At 36.6% G+C, this 10763-nt stretch overlaps 2 protein-coding genes across 2 annotated transcripts; both read left to right on the top strand.

Moving 5' to 3' along the window:
• Nucleotides 1–952: 952 nt before the first annotated feature.
• Nucleotides 953–7532, top strand: LOC134804320 (protein O-mannosyl-transferase TMTC4). The gene is made up of 11 exons (XM_063777328.1): nucleotides 953–1356; nucleotides 1452–1833; nucleotides 1915–2163; nucleotides 2450–2652; nucleotides 2847–3024; nucleotides 3369–3586; nucleotides 4455–4562; nucleotides 5092–5233; nucleotides 6124–6238; nucleotides 6728–6916; nucleotides 7352–7532. Exons 1-11 carry the CDS (start codon nucleotides 1085–1087, stop codon nucleotides 7483–7485), a joined length of 2190 nt encoding a protein of 729 aa, XP_063633398.1. The 5' UTR covers nucleotides 953–1084; the 3' UTR covers nucleotides 7486–7532.
• A 631-nt stretch (nucleotides 7533–8163) lies between these two features.
• Nucleotides 8164–10320, top strand: LOC134804676 (zinc finger CCHC domain-containing protein 24-like). Its single transcript, XM_063777794.1, has 3 exons — nucleotides 8164–8476; nucleotides 8939–9178; nucleotides 10182–10320. The coding sequence occupies exons 1-3, from the start codon at nucleotides 8456–8458 to the stop codon at nucleotides 10308–10310; spliced, it is 390 nt and encodes a 129-aa protein (XP_063633864.1). The 5' UTR covers nucleotides 8164–8455; the 3' UTR covers nucleotides 10311–10320.
• The last annotated feature ends 443 nt before the right edge of the window (nucleotides 10321–10763 follow it).

The following is a 10763-nucleotide window of genomic DNA, read 5'->3' as shown; positions in this document are numbered from 1 at the left end:
AGACTAATTCGTTCTATTATCTTTTCCGATTCCCGTAGTGCCTTGGAGGCATTATTGACTAACCCTTTTTCCTCTAAATTACACAGCCCCCTGATTTTTCTAATTAAAGAAGCTATAGTACTTTGTAACACAAGAGGGCAGGAGGTGGTATTAGCTTGGATTCCAAGCCATTCAGGTATTGCGGGTAATGAAAGGGTAGATCAAATAGCTAAAGAGGCAGTGGTGTGTGGAGATAAATTTCCATTTAAAAATTACTGTTATGATCTTTTATCTCTTCCCAGATTACATTTATACAACTCCTGGAAGTCACGGTGGAGGTCGGGTACTAGAACAAAGACACTCCATTATTATAAAATACAACAGATATCCCTAGGAAGACTTGGTTTTCCAAATTATCCTTAAATAAATTAGCGACATCTTCAATAATTCGCATGAGGCTTGGTCACTGCAGCTCCCCAGTATTTAAAAAAAAACTAAGAATACGCGACACCTCGATCTGTGAGTGCGGACTTGAAGAGGGAACATTAAATCACATTCTTTTATCTTGCCCCCGACTAAATCATTCACAATTATATCGTGGATTAATTAAACAAAAAATTCCATTGCCGACACATTCTGTCTACTCCCTTCTTTCGTTTAACCCAGCAGTATTTCGATTTTTAGCGATTTTTCTAGAGGTCAATAAACTTAAAATTTAATATATACCTAGCCTAACTACTACTTTAATTTATGTCTTTCAACTTTTAACTTGGACTCACAGACTAATCTTTGTAATTGAATGTCTAAATTACTAACAATTAGAATCACTAACTCCTAGTGAGTATTATATTCTTTGATCACTAATCTACTACTGCTATTCTACTATTAATCAATCAGCTGGCAAAAATGTCTAGATGACGATTGCCATAAAACAAAAACAAAAAAACAAATGTTTGACAGTTGGGTTTGCATGGCGAACGGCTTTCTCGGTAATAAATAAATACGTTTGGATGGCGGCCCGGTAAAACTATAAAAATACAAAACTATCACTGAAAATTACACCGGATAATGTTTTAATAGCATTGATCGGATTGTAACTGTTATTATGTGTATATTAAGGAACCTTAACAGGAATTTAAAAGATCCAAACGCTAGAAAAATCTTAAAGTTAATAAGCGTACTTTGCGCATCTAGTTTACCGTTTATCTTCACTTTAAATGGTGATTTCGTTTTCGACGATTCTGAAGCTATTATCAAAAATGAAGCCGTGACATCTGAATCCTGGCTCGAGTCGTTTTACACCGACTTTTGGGGCACAAACATCACAAGTAATCTAAGTCATAAATCTTACCGGCCTCTCACGGTGTGGTCTTTCAGGTAAGTTTAAAGTAAAACACTTGGCTAACATCCTTTGTTAAATGTGGTTATAGGTAGAGGTAGTCAATATTTTTTATCCATGTACAATTTTCCAGGCTGAACTATCTATTGGGCCAGCACAAACTTTCTGCAGTGGAATTCAAGGCAACTAATCTTGTCTGCCACGTTATTAGCTGTCTACTTCTTTGGTTGACGTTAAGGAGTATTTTAGGAAGATTAAAAAAACACAAATGCAAAAAATGCATAGATGTTGGTTGGATAACAACACTGGTGTATGCAGTGCACCCAGTGCATGTGGAGGCAGTCAGCGGCGCCGTGGGCCGGGCGGACGTGCTCGCCGCCGTAGCCTTCTTCCTAGCATTCCTATTTTACAACCAAGCTATTTACAAGACAAGACTGCATTATTTTTATTTGACAGCCACAATTTTACTGGCTACAATGTCCATGCTTTTTAAAGAAAATGGCATCACAGTTTTGGTAAGTATGTTCACTAAAATTTGGCTAATAGACACAAAAGTAAGCACAATCTATTGTTGGTATTAAATCTTTTGTTCTTAGGGTGTCTGCCTTTGTTATGATTTTATAATCATATGCAAAGAAGACAATAGTTCAAGATCAAGGAAGAGAAAGCAGTTTTATGATGACATTCAATTGTTACCTAGTGCAGAGGTAATCATCAGAATCACAGTAATAGTATTAGCCATAATGCTGCTATTGTATGGCAGATGGATTATAATGGGAGGATCACCGCCACATTTTAAACCAATAGACAATCCGGCATACTTCAGTGACAACAAAATTACAAAGGTATTTTTTTTACTTGTTTTACATTTTACTTTTGGAGTTCCTTGACCTACAAATTTTCAAAAGTACAGTTAATAAATTTAATTTCAGTACCATTTCAAACCTTGTCAAAATGACAATAAATATAGTAATAGGTTACTAGAGACCTCATAGTATTGCCTACTGTGACAAGGTACAAAATGGTACTGAAATATTTAAATTCAGTACCTTGACCGCTATTATGAATTGGATACAATTAACTGTTTTTTTTAATTATTCACTGTATTAACATTTACTAATCTGCTTCCAGATATTCACCTTCAGTTACCTGTATGTGCTTAATATCCTTCTGCTGATTTGGCCACAGTGGCTCTGCTACGACTGGTCAATGGGATGTGTGCCTCTTGTAGAAGACATCTTAGATTTCAGACTTGTTTTTGTATTAACAATGTATTTTTATGGGGCAGTTGTAGTGATCAAATTCTTCAAAGCAAGAATAAAACGAGATTCATGGTTGGTTGTCTATTAGATTTAAATGATGTTGTCAAGTATATGGTACTTTTACTGATGATCCATGGAGTCCTTAGGTTCATAACACCTTATTGACATAAGTGGTCTCTTTTGCCTGAATGACATATGCAATACTTAAAAGATTGTACTAAGGACATCCTTAATTATGAAATACTGAACCAACTTTGTTATTACAGGATTAAAGTAATGGCTCTGCTGTTACTGGGACTGCCATTCTTGCCTGCCGCCAATGTATTCTACCCTGTTGGATTTGTAATAGCTGAACGAGTCCTGTACATACCTTCAGCTGGATATTGCTTCTACATGGTGTTTGGATTGAATAAATTATGCCATACCAAACTATTTGCCAAAAAGGTGGGTAACATAACAATGTAATGTTTTTGAAGAAATATGAAAAACAACATATGTATTAAATGATTGAAATAAAGTAGAGCCTATACTTACTTCGTTTTTTTAGCATTAGAAAAGGTTAACAACCTTGAGGTGTCTTTTTATAGAAAAACGCTTTTTAACAAATAGTAACTATTACTTATGAAAACAAGAATGTAAATGATCATATATTTGCGTTGATTTATTTTTCATTACTGTTTTTCAATCAAAATACACGACAAGACTGTGTACCATTTTACTAATGTTAAAAAAAAAACAAAGTTAAGTAAAAAGGATTTACTTTTGATAATTTTTATTACTTCTTTCAGATGACATCCATTCCTTATTATGCAGTAACTTTTCTCATATGCATTTTTGCTTTAAAGAGTTATGAAAGGTCTTATGACTGGCAAAACGAGCATGCATTATTTCTGAGTGGTGCAGAAGTGTGCCCTTTGAATGCTAAAGTCCATTATAATGTTGCTAAAGCAGCTGACGCTAAACACCAATATGACTTTGCTTTGATGGAGTATAAAGAAGCAATCAGGTATAATCATCTTATTACTATTTGTATGTTTTTATTTCTCTTTATTTATTTTTCGTCTTAAGTTAGGTTTGTTATAATATGAATATAAAAGTAAAATATAAAAAAAGTATGTTTTTATTATTATTATGTATTATGCAAAAGGAATCTTTGCATAATTAGAAACACTGAATTTTTAAAAATATATTTGAAACTGCCTTCAATTATTGTGTAACTTTTACATTTGTAGTCTTGTGATGACAGTCATGCACGTTTCATAACTGACATTGTCATAACATAACTATGAAACTAGCAGCTAAAAATTTAATTTCAGTACCATTTTGTACCTTGTAGTAGAAGTAGTAAAAAACTTTATTGTACAAAAATCAAAACAATACCAGGTGTGGCTCACTCCGCGATTTCGTCGCTTTGCTACAGGTAGCTAAAAGTACATCCGTTTCACATCAATTATGGTGGCTAGTCATAAGCCGCGCGTAGCGCTGTCGCCAACTAGCGGCCATATCTGTCCTGATCGTAACAGATGCGTTTTGTTAGAGAGTGAGTTTTCTGTACCTAGTACTATTATTTATTCTGTGACAATACAGGAAAAATAACATTAGTCATTAGTACAAAAGCGAACTTATCTCTTTAAGGGATCTCTTCCAGTTAACAAACAATATGAAAGTCGCTAGGTACCTTATGCTATTGTCACTGTGACAAGGTATGAAATGGTACTGAAATTAAATTCCTTGACCATACTATGATTATTGATTACAGTTATGCGATATGTATTCCTAAAGCAGAACGATGAACGCGTTCTATCATTCTGCTTCGGGGATACATATTCATGTTTAACATCTTGTTTGTTTCAAGTTTACATATTTACTTAAAGGTTGTATCCGGAGTATTACCAAGCCATGAACAATCTAGCCAATTTACTCAAAAACCAAAAGATGTACTCAGAAGCTGAATTCTATCTACGAAAAGCTATTGAGCACAAGTGAGTACAATCTATGATTCTATGAACCCCCACTGCGACGCACATTATGCCCGAATGTACAGTGAAGTGCGTTGGTGGCTCAATTGTGTATTTTGTAAAGTGGGGCTTGCCTAACCACTACGAAAGTAATAAAGGCGATGTGGGAAAAGAAATTATAATACAATGGCATCTTTTGTTAATCGTCTCAGAGGGCTCACGAGATGATGCGGTACTGAAATTTCGGTCTTTGGTCACGGTCAAGCTAACTATAACGTTTCTAAGTTATAAGTACCTAGCAGTACGGTAACATTGAAAAGGCACGCGGCTTTGTATGGAAGTTAACATTTATATTAACCCGTTTCTAGGCGGCACCAACCTATTACAATGACCTCACAAAAAATTGAAAAGATATTCTACATTTTGGAGTCACCTTTTAGCAAACGCGTCCAATAAAATTTTACCTTCGAAGTATAACACTTGTTACAAATGGTTGAAATTATATTGACACGACTGTGTTCAATTATCTCATTCTAATTGTGTTGAAATTCAGACACAGCTTCCCGGCAGCGTGGATGAACCTGGGCATAGTGCTCGCGAGCACCGGGAGGTACGATGAGGCGCAGGAGGCCTACGCGAATGCCTTGAGGCACCGCATCAACTACCCGGATTGCTTCTACAACTTGGGGAATCTGGTACGTGACGGGCTACATGATACTTCTTATTGTTAGCGTTAAAATTGAATCCTATGACTTTGAAATAAAGTTCTAAATCAAGTGGGAAATATATTCCCTCTGCCTTATAGAGGAAAGTAGACGACCGCTTCTCCATACATTCGTAGGGCCCATATTCCTCTGTGGATATTAACATACTACGAAATATTTTTTACACATATTTATGTAGGTATATTAACCACAACTATGCCGATTCGTTTGATTTATTTCGCTCTTTACTTATAATAAAAGTTTAACTTGATAAAAAAGCCGGGCCGGACAAGTGAGAGTCGGACTCTCCCATCGAGGGTTCCGTACAAATATGTAGGTACATATAAAAAGTTTTAAAGAATCTACATAAAGATTTGGTCACCCATATAATTATAATTACAGACTTATAACTATATTAGACCCACTTCCACATTACATATGTATGTAAGTTGGGTTGGGTGACAATGCAATATTATATTATGGGACACACTAGGGGGTGACCATACTAACTCTGTGATAAACAATACCCTAGTGTTTGCGTTTGTTACAATTGTCTCGATGAGTATTAGTTGCCTGTCGAAAGAAAAGTACGTAGGTACGGTTGAAAACAAGGCCCGCAACCGGTTTTTTCTTCATACAAAAAATACCGGTATTATTACGTTCTTTTTCGTTCTTTGGTTTATTATTTAATTATTAATAGGACAATCTAATAATACGAAGTTGTTAACTAAATACATGATTCAGTCCTACGTAAAGAGCATAAAATAATTTAAAATATTGGCCTATATCGGATTTTACAAAAAAATTTTGTTTCATGTAAACATATATTTTTTTTAATACGTTGGTAAGTGTTTATAAATAATTTACCTACTTTGTTTTAGTATCTCGACACAAACAAATCTGCTCACGCACTTGAAAGTTGGCTGCATGCAATAAAACTGAAACCTGGACATAGACTTGCATGGACTAACATACTTGCGCTCTTGGATAACACAGGTATTTATATTTGTAGTAATAGGTAACATTATACTGAGATGTGATTTAAAAAAAAATGTGTAAATAAAAAACGAGTTGCACTCCGGGAGTGCCGGCAGAAGTGAAAACTCAATGACATTGTAACGTTTTTGACGGTACACGGTGCCATGTTTTATGACTACTGAATTGTCAAACGTCAACCAACCGTCGTCGTCAATAGACTGTGCAGGCGCGTCAAAGTTGGGGCATAAACTTTAGACTACACTTTTTCTATTATTAAGAACTCTTTGGTTTTGAGGTAGCCCTATTGTCTACTATTAGCCAGCTTGACAACCTAATTACGGCACAGGAGCCCTACAGAGCCATCTATGACACTGATATTTGTGATTAGGTATAATATTCTGCACTACTTCAGGTGTTTTTTTAGCTTTTCATTAGTATCTGAAAATAAAAGAAAAGCATGATGATGTTGGGATTTGCGAAAAGTGGTCTTTCTTGTATTATTTCCAGGCCAATTTGACAGAGCACTCCAAATAATACCCCTCGCTCTCTCGTCCGTTCCTGAAGCACCTTCGGTCCAGTTCGCTGTCGCGAACATCTTCGGCAAGATGGGACGGTACGAAGTGGCCGAAAAACACTTTCTCAAAGCCATCGAACTGTTTGGGCGAAGAGTGCAGGCAATACATTATGCTAACCTAGGTAAGTGCTTTTGTCTAATACTTATGCCTTTTGTAATAAGGTCCACCGTTGTACAGTTCGGAGTGTTACTGTTCGTACCTTTTTATACAGATATTACAGATTATTTGGTAGGATCCGATTCAAAAACGAAATGGTAATTTGTTTAAACAGGAAGTAAATTAGAATGTTGCAATCCTTTTAAATATTATTTTATGAACTTAGCGCCTCTGTGAACTACAGACCTGGCGAATCCCCATGGCTACGACATTAAAACGACATAAAAATCTATACTATTATCTATCCTGCCCACCAGATTTCACGACAATCAGTTGAGAATGCCATCTGTAAAGGAGAACATCCGGAAATACAATGGAACGCATTTTTTTCCAAGCTGACACAAACTCGCTTTCGCTCGGTCAATAAATACAATCGTAAAAATAGTCTACTTTTTTACAGGCGTACTATATCATCGATGGAAGAAGTACAGTGATGCCGAACGAATGTATAAACGTGCATTGAAGATACAATCTAATTTTAAAAGTGCTCAGAAAAATCTTCAAACCCTGAAACGGTTGAATTTAATAACATAAACTTTTAATATGTTATATCGCCTAGCTTAATTGATCGTCGGTATCATGATATGTAAATTTTGCGAACAAGGTAACTTATTTAATAAATATTGTACTTACTAAAATTGTTATTTTCTTCTTTTAGTCTTTGTTTCAATTTAGGGACTTTAGCGTGCACATTACATTTATTCAAAAGTTTTATAAATGAGTAAAAAAAATTAAATGACGCATAATTAGTTTCAGATTCAGCCGAAACTTAACTGTGTGTAGTAAACCTCTTTCGGCTATCTATATAGCATTTTTAGTTAGCGTTGAGTGAAGCAAATTAAGGCTGACGAATAATTGAAAAGCTACCGAATATATATTTTTGAGGTACATGTAACGTAGGTATTTAATTAGGTACATAGGTATAGGTATGTGGATAGCCAACGTAATCAAGTTTTTTCCTTTGGGTTTTCTCGTCCACTCATACTTATATTATTATTAACCTTTACTTTAGATGACAATCAACCCAACGCAGGCCGCATCCGGCCTATACGAGTATAAGTGGCCCACCTAGCAAAGGTACGAATACTTAGGTATTGAGAAATATTTTACAGCCTGAGGTCCCACAATTATGTATTATGACTTAGTAGCCCTTGTAAAAAAAATAACTTATGCCTGGATGACGAACGCAATTTGTATTACGTATTTACAGTTCGGTGAATAGGCAACTAACTTGCGAGATGATGATTGTCCGGTCACAAAAGTAAACATAGGTGGGTACCTCGACATTTTATTTATCAAACATGCTGACATTATAGTCCGAGTTACCTTCAAGGCGAAAGCTTGAGAATCGACGGAGTACTTTGGTAATTTAATATGAATACATGATCCACAACTATCAATCAAGTCAGCAAATCGCCCAAGTTGTTTACACTTGCATCATATAAATTGGCCGGTGGTGGAGTTACGGACGGGTTTTTTTGGGTGAATTGTGTGGTTGTTAACAATGGGGTCCTTGTTTTCTAAGGTAGTGTTTTGTTTTTAGTTTTACGCTGTTTTTGAAGTGAATTTTGCTCCATGTTGAGTGGTGAAAACTTGAATACTTGCGCTGAATTGAGCGTTGTTGTGATGGGTCTGTATATTTTATCTTATTGATTCATAAGTCATAAGCCTACCGGTTAATTACATTAACGATAAGGAATGAGGAACACTGAAGTGACCTACAGCCTACAGTCGACCCGATATAGGTACCTATAGGTAGTGCAAGACGGCTAGGTATGCGAAAAACGCAAAATCAAAAAAAAGAAATCTATGCGGCTTTATATGAAAGAAAATTAATTGAATAGAGTATCAAGCCTTAAAAATAAGTAAATACTCATATAAAAAAATTGTGGTGTACATTAAGGTAGAAAATTTCAAGGCCAATGTCACCCTTGCGGTACTTTTCTGAATGTTTTTCTTCTTTAACGTTTTTTTATCCGTTATTCAGAACAGTACCTGGCGGCGCTGCCGTCACTGCGACCGTAATGTGAAGTTGTTCGAGCGGACGTGCTGCCTGTGCGCGGCGGCGGACAAGAGGATGGAGCCGCCGGCGCGCGGCAGCGACAAGCCGCTGTTCGGCGAGTACCTCTGCGTCACCTGCGAGATTGTGTGGACCAGCCGCCTGTGCTGGCCCTGCCACTACCAGGCCTGCAAGCGCTGCCACCAGCTCGTCTACCCTCACAGCTGGGTATATTTCAATGCAACTCATTTTGAACGCTTACTAGCCTTCGTAACTACCATCAATGAAACCTTATTAGCAGCTAGATAACGTCTATTAGGCACAGTCAAGGTATTAAACGACATGGTCAAAGTGTCAAAAACATACACGACCTGACTGCCCATTACAATAGGTAAGGTAGGTAGGTTACTATAGTTACATATTTTTGGCACTTTGTCCGAGTCGTATTTTATTACCTTTTACTGTACCATCAGTGACGAGTGAGTTGCAATGCGTGTTAAATAATAAAAAGTTTATTTTAATATACCTACCTTCTTTTAAATAACAACATTTAGATCTGCTTTTGTTTCTTGATATATAGGTACCTATATGTGACGTCCCACGGGTAAAGGTACCTTTATGGTGGTTGGCGCTTACGCTATTATTAACGCCGCTCCAATAGTATTGCGGCGCTATGGGACGTAAGCGCCAGCCGCCATAAGGTACCTTTTGCCGTGGAACGTCCCATATAAAAATTAGAAAACATTACAATAGTTTCTCAACCACTTTTAAATTTTCAACCATCGTTTGAAAGCATTAAAAAATTAACGCAATAGTAGGTATCATCGCCCACACTGTTAACTGTACATCGGTGGACCGTATTACAAAAGGAATAAGGACTAGGATATTAGTTAGGAGTGTTGCTGTTCGTAAATGTATGTACCTAATTTAATGAAATAAAAGCATAGCCTCGTAAGACCCAAACCAATTTTTGCGCTTTTGAATTTGGAACTATCTTTTATTTCTTTAAGAGTTCATAGCTCAAATTTAATTTGTACTTGTACGAGTACGCGGGGTCTTACGAGGTTAATAGCCGAAAGACCCCGCTAGATGGATCGCTGAACTTAGTGCACCATTGGAATTACAACTATACGTACACGTCATGCATATGGCGAGGAACTTGGTCTCCAAGAATGATGTCGCTATCCTCATTATTGAAAATTTAAGACTAATAAATGTTTTTTCTTTCTAGCGCGATCTTACAGCAGCGGAAATAAGACGAGAAGCCACGGCTAAGGACCACCAGAGAGAATACTGCCAGAAGTGCCTGGAGGTTGGCTACTACTGTGGAGACTACGCTAGGCTCTATGGCAAACTCTAAGAAACCGTTCTGCGCTTGAAAAAAACATCTTGTAGTACCTACTGTCAGGGCCAAGCGCCACGCCATAGGGACTTAGAGTTGTGGTTTATTTGATTTGTTCAGTCGTCATCAGATATATTGAAGCGGCCAAGGTGCTCACGAATATCTGAACACGCCTCTGATACATCTGATGGCGACAGTACAAACCAGACGTAGAGCAGTCTTCGCTACAAGCGTCAGCGCCAAGCGAATTTTTCGGTGTTCTTTTTATTTTAAGATCAATCTAAAAGCGAATTAAGTACTGATTATTTACTAAAATTATTACCATCTTTCATCTTTTTTATATTCTTCATTTAAGTTAGGAGCACAAAGAACCAATGTGCGTATTAAGACTAAATATTATTAGTTAATCATTAGATAAACCAATAAAGGAGTCTGAAGTTAATTCGATTATTTAAATACAAGATGTCTTAA

Source organism: Cydia splendana, chromosome Z, assembly GCF_910591565.1.
Source record: "Cydia splendana chromosome Z, ilCydSple1.2, whole genome shotgun sequence".
Classification (NCBI taxonomy): Eukaryota; Metazoa; Arthropoda; class Insecta; order Lepidoptera; family Tortricidae; genus Cydia; species Cydia splendana.
This window is presented reverse-complemented; position numbering and strand designations above follow the sequence as displayed.